The sequence below is a fragment of the Triturus cristatus genome, chromosome 8, assembly GCF_964204655.1.
Source record: "Triturus cristatus chromosome 8, aTriCri1.1, whole genome shotgun sequence".
NCBI lineage: Eukaryota > Metazoa > Chordata > Amphibia > Caudata > Salamandridae > Triturus > Triturus cristatus.
The window spans coordinates 1,409,478,324-1,409,501,840 of record NC_140591.1 but is presented as its reverse complement, the minus strand read 5'-3'; the positions used below and the strand labels follow the sequence as shown (position 1 = coordinate 1,409,501,840).

The 23,517-nt window shown below is 41.6% G+C and overlaps 1 protein-coding gene across 2 annotated transcripts in view; it reads left to right on the top strand.

The window, feature by feature from the left end:
* The window catches only part of LOC146805833 (glutamate carboxypeptidase 2-like), a 428,404-nt gene that overhangs the window by 110,966 nt on the left and 293,921 nt on the right, over positions 1-23,517 (top strand). For both annotated transcript variants that reach the window (XM_085623137.1, XM_085623138.1), the window contains exons 4-5: positions 11,014-11,115; positions 16,573-16,698. In XM_085623137.1, the coding sequence (XP_085479263.1) occupies positions 11,014-11,115; positions 16,573-16,698 (228 nt within the window). The remainder of the gene's footprint in view (positions 1-11,013; positions 11,116-16,572; positions 16,699-23,517) is intronic.

Here is a 23,517-nt window from a genome sequence, read left to right as displayed (position 1 = left end):
GGGGCAGCCAACCAGGAATGCTGCCCCAATAACCAAAGCTGGACTGAGGCAGACGTAAACTTTAAAAGAGCTCTCCAGTACTCCGGCTACAAGCCAACACCTGCCAGCCACAGGTGTGGTGATTTGTTGGCCTGAAAGGATGAAGACAAATCAACAAGCAAGTGTTCCTCGGAAATGCAGGCTTTCGCAGGAAAACCATATCGGCTGACCACAACACCACATACATTTCAAATGCAAGCCAAGTCCTGAAAGTTTTTCAAGACACTGGACACTGGGTATTGGGAAATGGCCAAAGGGTGTGGCATCTGAGAAATCTAGTCTGTGTGAGGAAAAGCTTTTAGACTGGCACAAAGGCTACCATGGATCTGAAACAAAAGACAAGTTCTAGATATCTTCCAAGAAGTTACATCAGCAAAGGGATACAGCACAATGTCATTGAGCTTAGTCAAATATTGCAGTGTCCCAGTCAGGCGCCCTAGAGAAGGACACGCGTTCAGGCAGCTTAATTGTGGTAGGTGCAGGGACTGCTGCAACAGTGTTGTGGCAGAAGTTGCCAATACACTGTATTTTTAAATATAACACTGAACTGTGGGAAACAATTACAGTAGGTGCCTTGACGCGGAAGATGCATTCTTTATTTCTTAAGCAAAGAGAATGTAAAACATGTTTAAATATTTGATTGTTTGTAAAGGGATGGTGTGAAGTTGTCGCTGGCAGAAGTCTAGTTCAATTGGCTTTTCAGGTGGGACCTATGTGGTTGTGCTGTACCGTGCGATCAGTGTGAACGATCTCCAAGTTTGAGTATTTTTTTATATGTTGATTTGGGTTGGGTATTTTAAGTTTTGGAATGGCTGTGCATGTTGGGGGTCTGTGAAGCGCTTTTGTGCACAAAATACATTTTCATCTGTTTGTTGCTATGGGAATGTGATGCACCCCGTCAACAATTAATACACTAGATAGAGTAACCGCTACATCAAAGTCACTGCATTGTGGAAACCTTTATTTAAAGGTAAGTAATTAAGTTACATTTAAATTAAATATAAAAATTAGAGATGAGTGATATCATTCATAATAAATTTTAGCATATTTAAAGCTTAAGGTTAGGTTATTACATTAATATACATTTTCAAATGAAATTGTATTTACTAAATTAGTACAACATCTCTATATTCAAGCTATAAAGTATTTACATAGTTTATATATACTTGAATATAAAATATAATCATTAGTATAATTTAAATAAACTAGTATAATAAGTTAAGTAAATGAAATGCAAATGCATATTAGTGATGGGTAATTAAAATAACTGTAAATGAAATATATTTTTTGTTTAGAGTTAGGTTTTAAATGTAATTGTATATTATACATGTGTGTATGTGTAAAATAATTTCTGTAAAATAAAAAGGCTTCATTAATGTTAATAGCCAGGTTAATAAATTATACACCAAATTAATATTTATATATATATGAAGGTGAGGTTTATCTTTCTATCTATAATTTACATGAATTATTAAATAGTTAAGGGTTAGGTATTTAACAACATTTTTATTGAATTTTTATTAAGAATAAAATAAATAATATTAAACATTTAATCGATGTGGATCTACATAGGCCTAGGGTTTCTACAGTACGGTTCAAAGTATTTGTAAAACAATTGTAAAACTTTTCTTGATGATGCAGTGGTAGTAAATGTAGTGGTTATGATGTAGTTGTAAATCAATATATTGGTGGTCGTGTGGTAACATATAAGCAGTTTATTCATTGGTAATGTTTATATTACACACTCCCTCATCACCTCATTCTGCACCCCACCTAATATTAACCCACTCCCCAATGTGAAACAAAACTATGTGTGAGGTGCTGTAGTATATAGAAATGTGGGAGTGGAGTGCACAGCTCCTGGGAAACTACGCCTTTTTTTGCAAGCCGTTGGTCCTGCTGCTTGCTTGTTATCCTAAGTGTTTATGCTCTAAGCTAAGGGCTGTAACCCAAGGCTCCATGATGGGAAACGCACAAGCTCTTCGTGGGGTCCTTCTCTGCAGTCTTTCTTTAGGACACCCAATAGGCCGATCAGTTATTCAGAAGCTCGCTCTTATTAATATTGTGGCTTCCGACACTGTCGGCAAACAACAACACCTCTGTGAATAAAACAGGGGACTTGGTGGGCAATATGTAATGGTTATGCTGTAGCTCTGATGCTAAAGGTGGCAGTTTTCTTGGAACACGTTCATCTTGCAGTACACGACTGCACATTGCGACCTAGAGGATGTGTCAGGACTATTATGGGATCCACATCATCTTCCTGGTTCAATGCTTTGAATTAAAGGCTCTGTCTGTTGCTTCCTTTTTCTTTCACCTACAATTTAGGCTGAATCAGGTAATTGTTAAGGAGCCATGCAGACACCCCATTGCAGTTAGTGAGTTGGATTATTTGTATTGCCTCAATTAGACTAGCTACATTTTCTTTTGTAGCGCAAACTGACACACTTTTCGTCAATTGGAAATTGGTTGAAAATTCATTTTACTGAGTCACAGGCACAAAGTTAATTCCATAGGCTCACACAATTTTTTCATGACAGGGTGTTGGTCACTGTTCGGGCAGTAGGACTCTCATCAGTAGAGTAGACGTGCAGTTCTTGCCCAGTGAAAGTATCTTACCCAGAATTGTGGAAAAAAGTTGAGAAAAGGCACAGTCACTGAGCTGAGGTGTATAAGTAAAGGCAGAAGAACCTCTGGGGAAACATAGATTGAATGGGAACACATCAAGCCAGAAGTCTAGATTGGTGTAAAAAGGGGATTAATATTCAATCCCTTGGTGCTCTACAGTCATCCATCCTTCCTTCCTCCAAAAATATCAATGGCACCAGGGAGTGGAAGATGTCACCAGAAGTGCAAAGAAATTAAAATCTGAAACTAGTTACTGAGGTTAGAAGCGCTTCCTAAATCCCTAACATAATACCTATAAGTAACACTTGCAAAGTTTCTGAGTCTCCTAATCTCAGTCCTGTCCTACTAACTTTCAGGTTGAAAACCTGATGGGCTTTTAAGTCAGTCTGCTGTTGTAGGAGCTCTTGGGAGCAGCAGCTTGAATTGCTTTTTGTAAACCAATGCGACTGGATGAGCTGGCCATTTTCGATTGGGTGTGGTGAGTCGAACTGGGCCAGTAATTTTGGATTGGAAGTTGCAGCTGAAGCAGTGCGATGCCTCCCGCATTCACTTTGCTGTCTCCACCCTGTGCGTGGGTGTTACTACTAGAGGTGACAAAACCTTGACTACCAGTTCTTCTTGCACTCTAGACCTGATTTCATACCAAGGTTGTCTTCCTCCTCAACACTTTAAGTTCTCTGACAATTGGCAAATCGCCTTCCATTTCAGGAGGGGCACCAACACAGACCTTGATAGCTCTTAAACAAAGTAGCACAAAACGTTCAGAGATGTGGCCTTCAGTAATACCCCGTAGCATTTTGATTTCCTTTTCACTTCCTTTTTCAATTTTTATATGGTAGTAAAATACTGATACATTTTGACTGATGTATTATCCTGAGATCAAAATATTTTACTTTGATTAAAGCTCTTCAGGGGAACTTAACCTTGTTAGGTGCTTCTGACTTGAAATGCCGTAGAACAATACAAATGATAAAACACTCAAATACATATTACTACTAGGGACCTGTGGTATCTTCCACTGTAGAGCCTTGCTGTTTATCTCAACCACCCCCTTCCCTGCGTCTGATAATGGTTTACACTCCTGCGAGGTTTTAGAATGTTACAGTGTGAAGGTTCTATGTCGAGCTCCCTGCGTGGAGCGTGTAACGTACTTGACGGACGACAGCTGTGGCTGGGGTCTTCATGTTGTCTATTCTTAAAATAAACATCCTGTGTTATGAAAGCTATCCATTCCGTGTATGCCTGATGAAAGCAGAAACTTCAATTCCACAGGACCTCTTTCTCCTATCTCATACAGAGATCCACCAGTCCCAATAGTCCATAATGAGTTAGACGCAAAAGGTCCATTAAGAAATGGGGATTGATTAGGTGCATTTGAATAAAGGCACCCAGAGTCCTTTGCAGAAAATGAGCTGGCCTGCAGTGTTTCTGCATTACTCATAATCTGATGGGCCTGGTAATTCCCCACAGCAGGTCCAACTTGTTATGAGGGCCCAAAAGTCAACTTGCCTGTCAAACACTGGGACAGGGAGGAGTGTTGTGAGACGCGTTTGAGTGATGGCACTAGACTCCTACAAGAGTCAGATGAAAGCAATCCCTGCGAGAAGCGGTTGTGCTTTTTTTGTCCTTTTTGTCGACATGACTGCTTATACTCCATCGTGAAATGTGATAAGGGGCCAAATACAAACAGAATTGAGCCTTCATAATAGGCTGACAAAAACCCTCTCCAGGAACTAAAACTGTGAATTTAATTAGAACAAGAACACACAATAAGAGGTCTGAGGGAATTTATAGACTCAAACGAATTAAGTCCCCCAATTCTATTAATCACAAAACAATAGAAGTAATCCGTGGTCTGTGACTACAACTGTTACTCTAGATATACTTCTAGAATAAAAACACAGAAAGTACTAATGCTTAAACTGCAATCAAAGAGGAAAAGATACAGAAAAGAAATTGATAGGAACCCATTTAGGAGTGTTGGTCTGTGAGGTTGAGGGGGAAAGATGGCGGCCGGACTATCGGCCGGGCGAGCTGGCTAGTGACACTCTCTCCCGGCTGACTCGCCAGTCTGCTTTTGCAATGGATCCTGAGGCTTTTGGAATAGCGGGACTCAGGTTTTAAAATTTTGCAACATTACCTCCGTGTTCGGAAAAAGATTTTCAGCGCAACGGAATGCTCTGGCGCTTCCTTGTCTCAAGGAACCAACTTACCTGCTGGATTCTCTCCCGGCGGGCAGGATCCTCTGCGCGTTGTTCCGGCAGCTCTGGTAGCGGTGTCTTTCCGCTGCGACTCTTTGTCTCTCAGCGCGAGGATATGCCACCAAAGGGGAAGAGCACTTCTACGGCTCCCGGCATCACTGGACGCGCTTTGCTCATCCGGGGGAGCAGCTCCTTGAAGGTAAATATCGAGGAGGAACGTGCTGTGACGCCGCCGATTTCGGGAGCAACCACCCTTGAGGAAACATCGCATACCCGGCAAGTTTCTGTAGAGACGCTGGTTCCAGTCACAGCGAAGTCAAAGCACACAGTTCCTACTATGTTAAAAAAATCGGCAGTTAAGTACAAGACGCCACAGCCACCTATTAAGGCTAAAAAAGTTCAGTCTGTTATTGTAACTCCTGCTGGAACTGTATCTTCAAAACTCCCAGCAAAGTCCGTTTTAGATAAAATGGATGCTGGCCTTTCGCCTCCTCCCCGGAGCTCATTAATGTCTGCTGGTTTCCCCAGTAGTAAGGGGGGATCTGCAAATAATGCTGCAATGTCGATTGAAGGAGGGAAGGATATTAACGCTGAGCCTGGAGCTATTATTGAAAATGCAGTCCAAATGCTACAAACTAGTGGAACTCTGGGAGCTGTAGTTTCAGCTCTGGCTACTGAAACTATAGCAAATTCCGCTGAGTTAGGGGAGGGCCAGCCATTATTGTGACAGCTAAATAAAACTACGCCAGGCGGGAGGTCGCAATCAACTCAGCAGGCGGCGGGTTCAAGCTCAAATGGGGACCCTGAAGGCGGTGATGAATTCTATTCTCTTTCTGATCATACAGGCTCATCTGAGGAAGATTTTGGGGAGGACAAGGACTGGACAGATGATAACAGTGAGCTGGGGGACTGGCGAACCAGCGAAGCACTGAACTCACTATCTGGGCCTAGTACAGTTCGTAAAGTAGCCAGAGAACAGGGGACCCCAACATCCTGTCGTGACACAGGATCATTAGCCTGGGATTATTCTTACTCCATGCAGCCTGGTATGGCTGGTGAGACACTGAGGTAAGGAACTCGAATGGAGCCAATCTTTCCCATGTACATCCCGGTGAGATGACACTGGCGGTTATCTATCAGACCATCATGGCCCACCGCGAAGAAACTCGGCAAGAAAGCGCTCGCACTCAGGGTGCATGTCGCAGGGTACAAAATTCTATCCGCAGAGTAGCAAAGACATGCTCAGATATTGCCTCTAGAATTGGGGAAGCGGAAGCAAGGATTTCTACTCTTGAAGATGATGTGGCTACCCAGAGAGGAATTACAGACCTCATAAAGAACCAAAGAGAAGATATTGTTTGGAAGCTCACGGACCTTGAAAACAGAGCTCAAAGGAATAACCTAAGAATTTTGGGAGTCCAGGAAGGGATTGAGGGGTCGGACATTAGGCAGTTTGTGGTCGAACTGTTTAGTGAAGCATTTCCCGAGGTCAAACAATGGCACTGGCAAACTGAAATTCAGCGGGCTCACCGCTTTCCATTTAAGCAAAAGAAGCGTACTGGCCAAATAGAAGACAAACCTTGCGCCATTCTCATTAGTTTAAATACTTTTTGGCCAGGGAGAAGATCTATGATCTGGCTTGGCCCGATAGGAAGCGGAGGGGCAAGGGGTGTGAGTTTTTCGTTATACCCGATTTGTGTCCGGCTACGGTTGAGCGGAGGTGGCTGCTCCGCCAGCTAATAACACCGTTTCAGTCTAAGGGAGCTCAAGCTTTCTTGCTCTTCCCGTCTAAATTGAAAATTATCTTTCAGGGCCAAACCAGATTCTTTGTCTCTGAAATTCAGGCTCAAGACTTTTTGAACTCACTTTAGGGGGGTAATGTGGCTTTATTGCTTTGTCATTTTTTCCTTTTCTTTGGATCTTTAATATGTAATGTGCAGGGGGGTGTTGTTCTTGAGTAGAGAGGAGTATGAATGTTGTTTTTTCTATTTTGTGGCTCTTTTTCTCTCTTCTCTTCCAAGGACTGTACCCCTTCTTGCTATTAGCAGCCTGGTGAGGATACCGGGGGATTTTGTGTTCAATTCAGCTCCTCCATCACAAGGACCTAGGTCCTGGTGCCTCACGCAGGGGGTGGTGGCTTGGGGGGGGCCTCAGGTGGGTGGGATCGGGAAGGGTGGCTTGGGGGTGGGGCTCTGGGGTGGGGGTGTGGGGGGTTGGTTCTAAAATTAAAATAATGCTCGAATGTATACTACAATCGGCGCATTTCTGTAGGCTTTTTCATTAATATGGCATGACTAAGGCTCGAAGGGTGGTTTACAGCTGTTTTGTATGTACCTGGCGGGTTTGGTTCTATATGGGAAATAGATGGCAAAGGGTAAGATTTGCTTAGCCTCCTGGAATATATGTGGGCTCAATGACTGCAAAAAAGGGCACTGCTCTCAATAATTGTTCCGGTTTTGCACATCGACTTACTCTGTCTGCAAGAGACTCATGTCCCTTGGAATGATGGGGACCTTCTCAGAATTCCAGGGTTTGATTTAGTTGGGTGTGCCCGTCAGACATCTAAGATTAGAGGAGTTGTAATTCTAATGAGAAGGGGGATTGGTGTATGCAGGAAAACCTGCCAAGATAATTCCGGGAGGTGGGCTATCACAGAGCTGACAATCAATGGCAGACCCTTAACAGTATGCACGGTGTATGGCTCAAATTTAGATGACCCCGAAGTTTTCCACCACTTGAATGTAGAGCTGGCATTATACCCTCATCCGATTTGCCTGTGTGGTGACATGAATATTAATTTGCCCGCGGACTTTAATATATCGTGCGATCTAGGATATGGGGGTAAGAAGCCCAGGGTTTTTAGTGCACTTCAAGCCCTGACTCAAGAGCATTGCCTGACTGACCTTTGGTCCTACCGTAACAAAAATCTTGACGGCTTCACGTACTACTCGGCCCCCCATAACAAAATGGTCCGGTTGGATTATTTTTTTATGATGGATCAGTTAGCTGATGATTCCTCCATTTCAGCCCCTCCAAGAATTTTATCAGACCACAATCCCCTGATTGTTGAATGCCCGTTTTCCCAAATCTTTGGTCCTCCAAGGATCTGGACATTTGGAAGGAAGTTTTTAATGGAGCAGTCCTATTTAGATCATATGAGGATGTGGATATCTGAGATTTGAATATTGATAGGGGGACAGCTTCTGGCACCACGGTTTGGGACACATTTAAGGCACATTTAAGGCTGCTGTTCGCGGAGAGACGAAGAGCTTTTCTGCTTTTTGCCGTAAGATGATTCGAGAACAAACCACTAGTCGCATGGAAGAGCTCAGATTAGCAGAAGTCCAGTTAATAGATGCTTTTAAGGATGGACAGGATATAGCTGAAAGCCAAGCAGAGGAATTTGGCTAATCGTATTATCAAGATACAAGATCATTTAGGCCGGGTTCAGGATACACCAGAGGGGGTTATGGGAGTTTTTCAAAAATGTTATCATGCATTATACACTGAGGATAATGTTGGCATTGATATAGAGGTGGAAGCAGGGACCTTTTTTCGGGATATTAATGCCCTCCATCTCACATTCCAACAAAATGAAGTTCTTTCTGCTCCCATAGAATGGGTAGAGGCCGAGCTTGCGATTAACTCTTTAGCCAATGGAAAGGCTGCCAGTCCAGACGCAATTACCCTGGAATTTTATAAGTTGTGTCGTGCAGAGGTTCAGCAGGATTTTCTGTCGGTTCTCAGAGATGCGCAGCACGGCTCTATCCCGGACTCCTGGCGCCAGACTAATATCATTCTTTTTAAGAAAAAAAATAAGCCGCTTGATCCTTCCTCATACCGTCCCATATGACTTATAAATACTGATAGCAAAATTTATGCTAAAATCTTATCCACTAGGTTAGCTTTGGTCATTACTCCTCTGGTATCACTGCGTCAGCACAGGTTTATCCCGGGTAGGGATACGGCCGATCATATCCGCCGAGCTATTGCATTACTGGACTGGGCACAGGTCACTGGCTCTCCCATCGGTCTGATCCTGTTGGACGCCGAGAAGGCGTTCAACAGGGTCGCCTGGGGATTCTTATGGGCGGTTCTTCGATGGAAGGGTTTTAGCTCTGAATTTATTCGTGCGATTCAATCACTGTATATTGCTCCTGTAGCTACCCTATCTATATCTGGGCTAGTATCAAATCCATTTAGTATTAGCAGGGGTACTCGGCAGGGGTGTCCCTGCTCGCCTCTGCTATTTGCCCTATATATTGATCCCTTTTTAAACAAAATGGAACACTCATTAGAAATCCTGCCGGTTAGGGTAAATTCTACAGATTATGAAGCTCTGGCCTATGCGGACGACATCGTTGTACTGACCAATGATGTTGCATCGGCCTTCCCTGCTTTACAGACCCTAGCAGAACAATACGGTCAGCTTTCTAGATATAGACTCAATGTTACCAAAACCCAAGTTATTCAATCTTCCGCTATGGGCCCTTCTCAAGCTCCTGTGATCCAATCTGCAACATTCCTAGGAGTTAAAATTACTGCTCTAGTAAGTGACATTTCAGATTTGAACATCGGACCAGTGATTGAGTCAGTTAATTCTACCTTGGTAAGATTGAATAATTTACACCTCTCTCTATTTGGTAGGTGCAATGTTTTAAAGATGCTGGTTCTACCAAAGTTTTGATACCTCTTTAGAACCATTCCCCTTGAGTTTTCTCAATCTAGTATGGCTAGGGCAGAGAGGACCTGTAACAGATTTCTCTGGGGATATCATCGCCCTCGCAGGGCAGCAAAGTGGACGTGCCTTCCTAGAGAACGAGGTGGCTGGTCAGTACCTAATCTGCTGCTTTATTTCTAGTCTTCACTGATCCAACATTTTGGCGTACCACTGTTTGGGGACAGGGCGGTGGTTTCACTGTCTTCTAGACCCTCAATTTATGAAATAGGACTAGGACAGGAAGCCAAGGGGATTTTGTTGTGAATTCTTGAGCCCAGTTACTATAAGAAGACCAGGTTCAAGGTTCAAGAAAACAATAAAATTGCAAATTCAATAAGAATCATATCTGTGTCTCTTTATCATAAGAATACAGTTATTGTTGTTATAGAGTGATCTTCACAATTAAAGTCAAATGCTCACCCGTTTGCAATCTTATTGTTTTCTAGATGTCCTATACATCTTGTAAATACTGAGGAATGAGAACAAAGGCAAATATATCCCATCAGTATGTATATTTATTTTGATATTCAAGAAAAATTATTGCAGTAGCAAAGAATTTATTACAGCGAGGTCCTGAAGAAAGCCTGGGAGAAGCATCCCGTTGGCTGAATCATGTCGACCACATACTAGCAGTGACTGGTTTGAACTGTTTTTTTCTTGCACTGGTTTTACGTAGGAACGCAATTAAGATAATTGAAAAGAATAGACTTTCTGTTTTCCTATTTTATTCACATCCTTTCCTGCACTGCACTCTTCATTTGACAACAAGTTTGAAAGGTCTTAATATATACTTTAGACCTTCTCTTATGATTTTTTCTTTTCCTCTGATGAGAACCTAATGAGAGGATACAACTCATTCAATACTCCTCCAAACTTGTTGGAAGAAAAAAGAAGAGTTGCTTGGAACCCCAAATGATGACACTGGTCACTTTGGTGAAATGATAGGAGACCAATAATCCTAAATGGGTTCCTATCAATTTCTTTTCTGTATCTTTTCCTCTTTGATTGCACTTTAAGCATTAGTACTTTCTGTGTTTTTATTCTAGAAGTATATCTAGAGTAACAGTTGTAGTCACAGACCACGGATTACTTCTATTTTGTAATTTAATTAGAACACCTGCTTATGACCCTGATGGTGAATGAAGTAACCTAATCTTTAAAAACGTAAAGATTGGTTATAATGGTGACAGTAATTCTTTTTTGCAATTAAAATTTGGTTCAGAAATCATGAGTATTTTCCAACTGACCTCTAGGTATTCTTTAATATAATATAAAGAAATATAATTCTACATTGGTAAAATAGGGCATAAGGGTGGGGAGGGGGTACCTGTAGTAGAAACTGTTATACAACAGAAATACCTATATGTATTTAGATATTATTCATATTTTTCCAATTTATTTCGAATTGTGTCCTATTTTCCTTAGATTTTCAACACATCTTTATATGAACCAATTCCACCAGGATATGAACATATAACAAATGTGGTGCCACCTTTTAACGCCTATTCCGCACAAGGGGAACCTGAGGTAAGGAGCAATCCAGTAGACATTTTAAGTAGCTAAAGTGTACATGCGGTATTTTCAGAATGGTGTATAATGTATTTTTTTCTTGAAAGTGCATGTCTACTTTTTTTTAATATCATGTTTCTTTATATTGGTTATAATGTTTCATTCTAATGATGTTGTCATATATTTGAGCTGCACATAATTTAACAACCTTGGAAGATGGAAGGCTTAGTTTGCCTCGAAAATGTGATCTTTAGGAGACATCCTATTCCAGGAGTGAGCGTTAAATTCTCTGAGCCCTCTTCCAGGTAATTTTAAACAAGTTCACATTTATGACCTAAATTATGACTGGCCCAGATAATTCCTGTAGTGGCGTAACTACTATAACTATTTTTACAGCGCTTGCCAAAAATTAAGAGCTTTACAGTTTCCCCAGATACATTTCTGTGGGGAAATGCCCAGCAATTACTGAGACATGTAAATCTTGGTTTGGTGAGCATAAAATCTGCATGATATTCACCATTATCGGGGACAAACCCACTAATTGGGTGCTGTTTATCGCACTTGATGAATTCCTTCTTCTGTGGAGTCTGTGTTTGAAGCCGGTTACAGGTGGTCACAAACAGCGACCTGTCAAATTACTATTCTCTAGGCAAGTAGTTCTGTGAGCACTGAAATTGTACTTTTTGTGATGCGACCTATTAGTGCATAGGTCCCGTCGCAAAACTAGCAAAAAGGCAGTGTGCTGTTAGCTGCCACTTTTTGTGACCATTTTTTTGATGCATCTGGCCCAAAATTCTGGATAAAAATCATCAAAACTATGTTTATTTCCTTGTTTTATACCAACTTATTAATACGTGAATATTTAATTTAACTAATAGTTCTAGTACTTTGGATCTTCTTTGTTTTAAGGGGAAATAATTTACTGACCTCTCAGTTCATCCGTCCCAGTAAAGATTTCTCATTCACTTAAATAAAAACTAAGGTTTTTGCTCTTTGAGATCACAAACCGCTGCCTCAACTATTTGTTAGCATCCTCAGATCTTTCAGTTGTAATGACATATTACCCTACACTTTCCTTTAGTAAGTCTAGTATTATATTCAAGCAAAGGTGGCCTATTATTACCAGAAGAATGGCTTATGGTTTTACTACATATATATATGCATACCATACTTCCCAGAGTGACAACACTGATTTAACAGATGCAATAAGCACAGGAAAAACAGTCTTTTCACCATCATCAAAGCACTATTTCAAAACAATATCCTGCCAGTTCGTGTTGCTCCAAACATCTGGAAAGGTTTGCCAATACTGCAGTGTCTTAAATAGTTTGTTTATTTCAAGTGCTTCAAAATTCTACTGTGAGGCGTTTCGACTGCCCTGCAGCCTTGGTCACATTGAGGAGCACCATCTTAGATCCCTGATTTAAAGTGTATATGTGTTACATTATAATTGACATACAGAACATACTTTCAAAAGTGCTTGTGCTGCTACTATGAATCCATATAAAAGCAATAAATAATTACTTAAATGCATCAAACTTTAAATTGGTACCGGGCAACTTCCCAGGTATTTTCTTTCACAAACGCATTTGTCCAGCCAATACTGCAAATTTCATCTATAAGATGGTGCTCCCCAGTAAGCTTCTCTAGACCAACTATTTTACACATAGGTTTATAATACCACCATTGCTACACGTAGCTGAGCATCCTTACGTATAAATAAAGCACATTATCCCTTTAAAAAATGATCATGTTCAGACCACATATCATCAGGTCAGCCATTGGCAAATGGCTAAATGTTAACACATGACGCCCCAGTGGGCCTACTATCTCAAAGCATTGTCGTACGGTTTCCACTTTCTCAGTTGGAACTGTTTGTTTGGTGGACAACATAAACATTGGGATGGTGCCAGACTGATTCTATGCACCCCCTCTGGATATGTTGGCCTTTAGCTCTTCTAGCTCGCAGTACCAACATAAGTACCCCTAACCCTGGTAAGGTAACAATTGGTTTGGTTGACCTCAGAACACGACAACCTTGACTCCCCAAGGAATCGTGGTAACAGGTCCAGAACCTTTTCACTCAGTCACTCAGAAAGGTGCACAAGAAATAAAGGGGTATTTCAATACATATTGAATCATTGTATAAAATATATGCGCTGCAATTATTATTAGAAGCAGATCAATGATTATCAGTATAAGAACAGTGAAAAGGATAAAGGATTCCACCATTGTGCTAAAACAGTGTAAATATGTGGAGATATGAGTACTGTGTATGTTGTACTCCTACTATGCACTCCCTAACCTAGTTTCCTAGGGCTGGTGTTCTGCAAGAATCCCCTAGTGGATGATCTCACTCCCCATTACCTAAAGGTCAGTGGATGCAGGTCCCCGTCTTGGTCACTAGTTGGACACCCCTCCTCGCAGCGGGTAAACAGGAATCAGCTGAACTGTGATTCCTACACAGTGACAACCTTGTAATGACAGCAGAGTGCTCTTCTGAATTGAACACGAAAAATGCATGTGTATTTATAATAACAGTATCCATGCTTCTGTGTTGAGGCCTCAACCAGCCTGACATTTGTTTATTCTCTTGTGATAGCCATGCTGCCTCATGGACGAATAACAAACAACATAACATATGGAAAATGTGTGTTCAGACCTTGTTCTAAATGTTGAAGGTATCGTGAGAGTATACTTATGAAGTGGTATTGTAAGCAATGTGGTTTCAGAGAAACTAATGCAAGCGAATGTGTGTCAAAAGTCATTGTGTAGAAAAGAAGACAACATAAGAAATGTGTACATGTAAAATGGCAGTTTATGCTGTCCCGGGCTAGTCTAGCCTCGTGACAGCATTGCCTGTACTTCTTCCTCTATAATATCACAAAGCACACATGCCTATGGTGTACTCTACTCTTGGATTGCTATAAATCTCACTAATCTCTTTATTGCAGTCCTAAAATAACCAATCCTAAAGTGCCTAAGTGCAAAACCCAAAGTGCTCAAAATTATTAAAACGTCGAATATATGACAATCCTCTTACATATTTACTCCCACGAGGGTCTTAGTATTAAGTTCAATAATATATCTGGACACTAGTTTTCTGAAGGTTCTCTCTCTATTGCCCCCTCTATGTATTGCATCGATTACAAAGTAAGTCAGAGCTTTGTCATCACTGCTGTGCTTTTCTTCAATATGGCGGGCCACTGGGTAGTTTCTATCCTTATCCTTAACTGCTCTTATGTAATGTAAGACTCCCTTATGCACTGCTGGAGTCTGGCTTCCCAAGTACATTAGGCTACAAGGACATTTTAAAATCTACATTACATAATCAGTTTTACAGTAAAATTGCTCTCTTTTCCTTTGAATGTTCTGAAAAGGTGATATATATTCCATTGTATTAGCTCCCTATTGGTAGGCTTTCCATTTGCTACACTTCCTAAAGCCTCTACTTTCTCCCATCCACCTCCCTTTTCTTGTAATGTACTCTTTTCCAAGTCGTCCTTGATAGCTTATGCTCTTCTGAAAGTTACTCCTGTGTTCTTTGGGACTAGCTTACCTATCACTGGGTCGTTTCTCACCAGTTGCCAATATTTCTGCAGTATCTTACAAATTCCTGTTTTCTATGTGTGGTTATTAGCCTATACTGAGAGGTTATTTTAGTATTTTTCTCCTTCTCTTGTACAACAGCTGTTCACTGGTAACTCAATTTTCTTTCATTTTGGCATCCTCAATATAACTATCCTGGATATTCCCTTTCCTGAAATCACTCAGATTATTCTATTAAGGCTTTGTCTGCCTCCCCATGTTCACTACACTTCCTTCTTATTCATAAACTTCACCCGTAGGGCATACTTTCCACTAGATTATGTATATGGAAACTTGTGGCATAAGGTGTTGTATTACCAGCTGTTGATTTTCTGAAGAGTTTTGTTTCTACCTTATTGTTTTTCACATACACAGTTAAGTTTAGAAAATGTACCTCTTCTTTGCTAATCTTACTGGTGAACAGAGATGTGCAGAGGATTCTGGGAAGCTACCCAAGTGTCAGTTTTCCAAATGTAGTCCATTGGGCATATTATGAAAGTGCCCCGGAGGTGCAACAGACATTAGCACCCAATTTGAATACTCCAGGGGCAATTTGGCATTACAGAAGGGGCCGCAGATGCCTGTGCGACCCTTTCTGTAATACAGATAGTACTGGTGCACATATAGCACCAGCGATATCACCAGAGGTTGTTCCCTCAGTTGCATGGGCTACGTCCCATGCAAATGAGGAGATCCCTTTGCCTCTGTGCCCGTGCTGTAATATAGACTCCGGAGCAGAGGCAAAGAAGCTGTCAGGAGGCGCCTTGACAGTGCACCACCCAAAAGGTGGCACACTGTCAGTACTCCCCCTGATAGCAGTCCTCTGGAAGGGGGGCATGGGGTCCTATGGGCCCCCCTGACATCCCCTTGCAGGCAGGTGCAGTCACTTCCATCACCCGCCTGCAAGGGGATATCTCTCCCCTCTTAAAAGTGCAGGTGGGTTGCCACCTGCACAGTTAAACACAGAGCGGCTGCTTCAAAGCCACTCTGTTTTTCAGTTGAATGTGCTGCCTCCAGGGCACCACGACTTTGTGGCAGCCCTGGAGACAGCACATTCAATGTAATAGGGAGCACTTTCTCTGCTTTTCCCGGCGCACCTGTTTTAAGGTGCGCCATGGCACAAACAGGGAAACTTCACCCTATGCATAATAGCAGTGGCCTAGCAAGGGGGGGGGTCCGCTCCAGACGGCACGAGTTTTGGGGGCAGCAACCACCCCCTCCCCACTCTTATCTGCAGTCGCATGGGGCTGCCACCGCAGCATTCGTCACCAGCCCCCCCCCCACTCCCCAGCCGTCCCGGGATGGCAAAGGCTGGAACTGCCAAGAGGAGGCATAAGGCCTATCTATGCCACTGACACTGGAGTTCTTTTTCTGAAGTCTTGGTGAATCCCATAACATTTTCTGATTCATATACATTGAATGTGGATTCCAAAATGCACCTTTCCCTCTGCTTTTTAATTGATTGGGAAATATTATGTCATGTGGAACTTGGTACTGTTTTCTTCCTAATCTCACCATGGATATAGATTTACTCCTATCCTTCACAGAGTTTATTTCCAACATTATCTAGGGTAGGAACGTTTGAATATCCACAAACTATTAGGTTTGCTGATGCTTGCCTAATTAAGTAGCATCAAATTCAATATGATGCGCTCAACATAATTGTTCACCATCAATAAGTAGTATGCAAAATGTATTATCATAATTAATGGTAAGTATTGCTCTTATTTGAAAGTCTGTTAAAGTCAGTAGACTTTTAGCAGCTTTGTTCTCGTTGAAAGCTAAACAAAAAGTCGCTTTCAGAAGCTTTGGTCATGCTTATTGTTTTTTCTTTGTCTGATCGTTTTTTATCACACCACTTAGAGATTTTTCTTCTGCTTACATTAGGGGGAGTTGGTATATGTAAATTATGCCCGCACTGAAGATTTTTTCAAACTGGAGCGAGACATGAAAATCAATTGCACTGGAAAGATAGCTATTGCAAGATATGGGCGAATCTTTAGGGGAAATAAGGTAATGTATGAAAACGTTTTTTACACACAGAAGTGTTAAATACAACTACTAATAATGTCAGAGCAGAAGTGAATTTTTGGGATCCCATTGATTTCCCAAATGCTACCAATGGCATAGGCCATAGTAAGTAGAAAGACTAGACTGATAATTGTATTACCAAAGAGCAATCTCTCTAGCGAACGAGATTATGGGCAGGTTACAAAAACCTTGTTTTATGAACATAATAAACATGTTACATTAGGGAAGCAACACAAATTTGTGTTATTATTTTTTGGAGCTCATTAGACACTGTAAAAGTGAAAACCTTGATCAGCTCTAGTCATTGTGCAAGTTTGTCTCTCTGAACAGTGATTGATTGTTGATTCCCCATAATTCCTATTAGAATTGTTTTAGTGTGTTTTAATCCTCCCACTAATACAGCTTGATCTTTGCACAGGCTTCACAGAGCCCCATTTACAATGACTATACAAAATGATTCCAGTATTCAGTGCATGTGTTACTTGTACTAACAGTCCTGGCTTCTGTATGCTGAATGTAGGCACCTTGTCTGTGGTATCTTCCTCTGGTTTAGTCTCAGTGAGAATAGCGCTTGTGTAATCTTCAGACTAGGAGAAAAAGCTATATCAAATGATAACTGTCTTCATTCACTCGACCTTGTGCAGTTAAACAGGAATTTGTAATAAACTGAATAAGAAATTCACTTAACTTCTAACAAGTCAAGTGAGCCTTCTCCTGCCTCTCCAGTGTGCAGCCTTTCACTGTGCAAATTTACATACTGGAAACCATACGAGTACAGGTTTCACACGAAAATATAGGAGAAAATTACACATTTGTATTTTGCGTACGTATGCATACATTTGCTGAAAATTTGCATAATTACATAAAACCAAATTGCACAAGTTTCTCACACAAAGCTATTCAAAATGGCTATCTTGTGCATGTGCACACTGGATATACTCATTGAACCTAGGGATAGAAGAGTGCAGTGAAAGGACTTTTGCATGGTGTCACTGCTTGATACTCTTCAGCACAATGAGACATTGATTATGCAGTTACATGCATCCTTAATATGGAAAACACATCCCAGCAAAAGAAAAAGCTTTACAAGATGAAATAATATTGTAGAATTTAAAATAACACTATGATCAGGAAAATGGCCCTAGCAAAAAATCACAAGTAGGATACAGAGTTCTCAAACTTGAGGATTTGTAGTTAGACAATGAAGTATAGACTCTTCAGCCAGATCCCAAGAGGCTTATCTTTGTCTGCTTTATAGATCATGCCATAGTGATCCAGACCCATGGTGTTCCAACAAATCCGGTGCAACCATCAATGACATCCCACAGCTGGACCTCAGACTGCCCTATGTCTATCTGTAACCTGTAGAGAACCATTGCTATAAAGCAACAACTAACAACCATCCCTTAACAAATTACCTTCACATTATACCAGACTATTGTCTAGCCAGAGTGTGACCTTCAGTTTTACTTTAGTATATGCACATTTTGACAGCACCAAACAAACCAAGAAGAAATTAAAGCAGACTGTCTGAAATTGAGAGGGTAAGAGGGGCCACAACATGAATGGTATTAGCTTTAGAAGGAGAGAAAGCACTGCACACCCAGAGAATAAGAACATACAGAAAGAAAAATGTTCAATGAACAAATAAGGTAAAGGGGTAAAGTATTTCTATTATGACATATGTTAGCTTCCTATTAGTTGTGTGCACATAATGGTCTCTTTCTTCCTCTAGATAAGTGGGAAAACATAGCCTTATCAGCAAGTTGCAATTAGTATATTGCTGCTAGCTCATGGAAAGGCGCAGCAGAAAAGGACTCCTGAATTTTGACTTTGATAAACAAGGAAATAATGTTTAAAACATCAAACCCTATGGGTTAGCAAGGATGGAGCAACAACTGCTTCCCGAATACAAAACCCAGAAAAAGCATAACAACAATGGTGAACATGACCACACGTTGGGATGAGACGATGGAGAGCCAAACAGCCAGGCATTGAGTTTGTTGACTTAAATATAAAATGACTAAAGCTAGGATAGAACATAAACCTACATTAAAAATCACAAGAAATTAACAGTGTAGATTACAGCAGTGACTAGATCAAGGCTAAGGGTAGGACAACGGGAATGGTTGATGGACTATAACTGAAGTAAAAGGGAAGTGGCTACAGTTTAGAGAACTAGGGAATGTGAAGAAAAGGTGAATAGACTAACAAATACTTGGAGAATAAGGGCCTTATTTACAGGTAGGCAGCAATGGGACAATAAAATTGCCAATTATCAGATCTGCACACCGCTTCTGGTTCCCTGCTTCATTTAATAATTAGGATTGTGTGAAAATGGAGCTACCACCGTCTCTGCCTGTTAGAAAAATTTATGTAGGTGAAGGTTCTGTCAGCATACATGGTGCTAGCTTTTATCCTATCCATGTGCGACATGTACACAATGGTGGTATCAAACATGAAATGTGAAACATGGCCACCATGTGGGGGGAAGGGCTTGGGAGGGCGGGAAAAATCACAGCACATCAGAAAAAAAAAAAGAATTCAAAGACATACCTCCTCTTTGGGGGTGTGCCTTTGGAAAGCTAAAAAGTGTTGACAGATCACAGTGCCAGGATGGCAATTCAGACTGGCCTTCACACTTTTTTGTTTTAACTGAAGTGACCCCTGCCACAGAAGCTGGGAACATTTCAGAAATACAAAGCCAACCATGGGTGGAAAGTTTAAATCTGGTAGACGGTCAGCCGATGGCATTATTGGCAGAGGCCGTTCCTCTGGCACTCAGCATTTGGGAGCTAGCTTACCAAACCCTAAATTAGGCCCCACTGCACTGAGAATTAGAGTACTACAGGCATTGGGAAACTAAACATTAGAAGGACAGGGAACAGGAGTTATGAAGTAATGGGGAAGTGGAGCACAAATTGCCCTGGGAACTGGAACACTAAATGCCTTGTGGGCTGTAGAGATGAGAATTTAAAAGAAACAGGTGACCGAAGCAAATTGCCAAAATGCAGCATCAGCCTACACTGGAGGATTTTCTAAAGCCAGGAATCAATTGCAGTATCATAGGACACCAGAAGCAGTAGCAGAGTAACAAGAAGTAGCACCCGGAGCATCATCGGCAATTAAGATGGGGAGCCATGATAAAAATAAAGAGCAGAAGTCAGTAGGGCTTTGTAGGCAGATCATGGTTCAAACACAGAAGTGCCTGGAAAATTCCCCAGTGCAAGAAAATAATCTGTTCAATCTGGCTGCTTAATAATTTACCTCCCAAAGCTAACACTCCTTGTGAAAACAGGCTGATGGAGCACCATAGGTGACAACAATCTCAGAATGTTATGTAGAGGCAGGAGGACAATTGATGGATGACTTTGGTGACAAATTAAAGAGCTGGCTTGGAAGGTTCTGTGAGCTAAGTGTTTGCACTTGAGCTATGCAGTGATCTGCAGTTCAGATTCGGATCTCAGCAAAGACCACTCCATCTTCATTTGTTCTGAGGTCACTACATTGAGACACGTTAAAATGGGCAGCTATTGCAGCTATTTCCAGGTCTTAGAAATGGAAATTGTGGCACATTATTTAAATTATTATTATTGTTCTTATTATCATCTCAACCACATTCTTTTGGCCAGCTCAAAGAGTGGGAACAGAGATTATCATCTGAAATCACCAAGAGACGTTTACCCATAACTGAGAGAACTGCTGGAAAGAGAGTAAAATAACAAAATGAACATAGACTCCTCTGACAATTCATGCAAAGAAGCACTGCGAGCAGCGCCTTATTTCCTTCACCATATGGATGGAAAGTGTATCGGAGTATTAGCAGGGGTAGAACTTTGGTCGGTGGTGTTTGGGGTGTGACCCCCCCAAATAATTATATTCTTGGATTGGTAGTTGGATCTGGAATCCTGAGTCGAGTCAGCTATCTTTGTGTTGGTTTTCCCCAGTGTGAGCAAAGAATGATACAAAATAGTTATATTTTATGTAAACGAGCAAAAGAGAGACAAAGATACCCATCTGGTGGCTGAATTTCAAACTGTAAACTAGATAATCTGGAATCGGTACCGGCTTTCGTGCTTATCCAAATTGTGTGATCTAAGACAGTTAATGTATTTTACAGATCCTACTTTTGCTGCAATGTCACATATGAGTGCACTTTTAAATACTTGAGTTAAGGATGTGTGCTATACAAGCACCTCTTATGCTTGAGTTAATAAACTGTAATGTTGCTCAATTTATAATAAGGATCTAGGGGCCACATGTACGACTGCCAGGTTTTGCAACACGTAAAGTGCAATTTTTAGTGACTCGCAATAAGCAAGTTGCAAAACCTGCTGTACAACAGTGTCTCAGACACTGTTTGCAATTCCCAAGTAGGCCACAAGGGACCTGCCTCATTAATATTCATAAGGCAGGTCGCAATTTGCAACCCATTGGGAATGGCCGGCACTCAGAGGGCTGGTGGCCTGCTGGGGTCACCAGTCCACCAGGTCTGCAACTACTTTAAAAAAAAAAAGCAGTTTTTTAAAAATGTAGCCCGTTTTCAGGATGCATTTAAAAAATAAAAATAGAAAAATTTCTTTTCATTTTTTCTGCTCTGAAAAAATGTTGGCGTCCCCAGTCACAAAGGAAAAGGGGTCCCTTGTGGACCCCTTCCCGCTTGCAAATGGCTTACCACCAATTTGAAAATGGTGTTAATCTGCGAATGTTTTGCAACCGTATTCCCGGCCGCAAAACATTCATACATACCAGTTTGACTCACTATTAGGAAGGGACACTCTTTACACGCCCCTTCCTAATTGCAACTCGCATATCCTATTTTGCGAGCCGGTAATAGATTACCAACTCACAAAATAGGGTTGTGTTATATCCTGCTCTTGTAAAAGCAATGCTATTTTACCACCAGTAGAATGTTGCTGTGATGATGCTGTTCAGAATGTTAGAAATCTGTCAGAGAAGTCACAGTTGAATGGGCTGAGCAGCATGCTGGCTGCTCCTGGTGGAGCTTGTATTACTCATCTTTGTATCCTGTAACTTTCCTGAATAAATCCTCAAGAAACTCATCACGTCTACCTGGAGTTAATCACTACAAATTTATGGCGACGAGCTTGAAGAACCTACGCTAAGGAAAACCCTCCAAAAAAAAGCCATCGAACAGAGGACTTCATCCAAGACAATGGATCCAAGAAACACAGGACTCTACTCAAGCCCTTGAAACTAAGGATTCAAGACACTGAAACTTTTAAGAAACGCCTTGGTTAGCCCCTCCAGTGTCCTTTTCTATCTGGACAGCCTACAGCCTGGGCGTTTGTCATATCACTACTGAGGACCCCGCTGTCACCTGGAAGACTTCTGTGTTACTACCTACAGTGTGGGAATCCTGTTGTGTTCATAGAGATCGTACAACAGCTGTACTCTCAACAGCCTACATCTTGCTGGTGTTATTGCACTGTGATAAGTGTCAACAGCGCATTGTGAAGTTAAGTATTCAGCGACTGCCTACGGACGCATCTCGTGGTAAAGTGCTGTCTGGGTAGATGCCCCACATGTGTGTCTTTCAACACGCTACAGTCTTGTTTATGCATGGGCTTTTGTTTGTTTCCCGCTCTGCGTCTCTCTGTCAGCACAAGTCAATAGAAACCTAACGTGTGACAGGCACTGGCCCGAGTTCAGAAATACTACTGTGAATAGTTGTTCCTAGTGTGCTTGATCAAATGGGCTGCAAGGAAGAGGACTCCCAGGACTCCCACAGCCCGTGTGTGGAAGTGTGACATGAGAGGTGCTTTAAGAAGTAGGAGCTTTTTTTTCTCCCGTCACCGTTTTTGCTGAACTGGCTGTGTGACATATGTGCGATGTTTTGCACCCCAGAGGTAATTTCTTTGCTTTACCTAACTTTCTACCCCTGTCCTGTTCAATAAATAACGGTTGGAAACCGTTCGCTTTTGCGGGACTTTGTTTTGTGAGTAAACGCACCTTAATTAATTGCTACATTGAGATTTTTATTAATAGCTTCATTGACGTTTGGCAGTTCAACCGCCGAGTTGAGATTTAAAAAGAGGCGCGTGTTGTTGCTTATACGAGCAATCTTACCTCTTTCACAAGCCTGACATTGTTGTCTTTGTGACGTTCAAGCCTCACTGCACTGCTTCTTTGGGCGCACGCACATGCCGTGACCCACCCTGTGTCGGCATGACTGCGTGCCGCCATCTTTGGATTGGAGACTGCATGGTTTTCAACATAGCCTTCTATGGAGCGTGTTGTGCCAACCACGTTTTGTCCATGAATTAATGTTTATTGAATGTTCCGGAGTGAAGGTTTCTTTTCTCTTCATTGTAGTCACATCAACACTTTTCTTTTAAGCGCAACGGTCGTCCTTGGTGGAATTATCTTCTTGCCAGTCTTCGTAGGTCCTTAACACACTTAGTACACTGGATTATGCTGGGAGTTCGTGTGATGAGTTCTAATTTCTTTACAAGCTCTGGTTCTCTATTATCAGCGGTGGGTGTTCTCTGTACACAATGGAACTTTCCTGCCTCATGCGTCTTGGAGCCATTTTTTTTTTCTGCTGGTTTTACGTGGAGTTATTCTCACACTAATCCTCGATGTGAAGTTTCTCCGCTGTTTGTTTCAGAGATGCATGCCAAGTTATCCCGATGACAGGCACACCACGTTCTTGACTGCCCGTGCACATGAAGTTAGTTTGTTTAAACTTTGAAGCTCCATTTCTATTGCACTCTGTCTGGGCTACTGTGTCTGGAGCGGTTTATAGGTGCATAGTGACCACACCGTCATCCGCTTCAG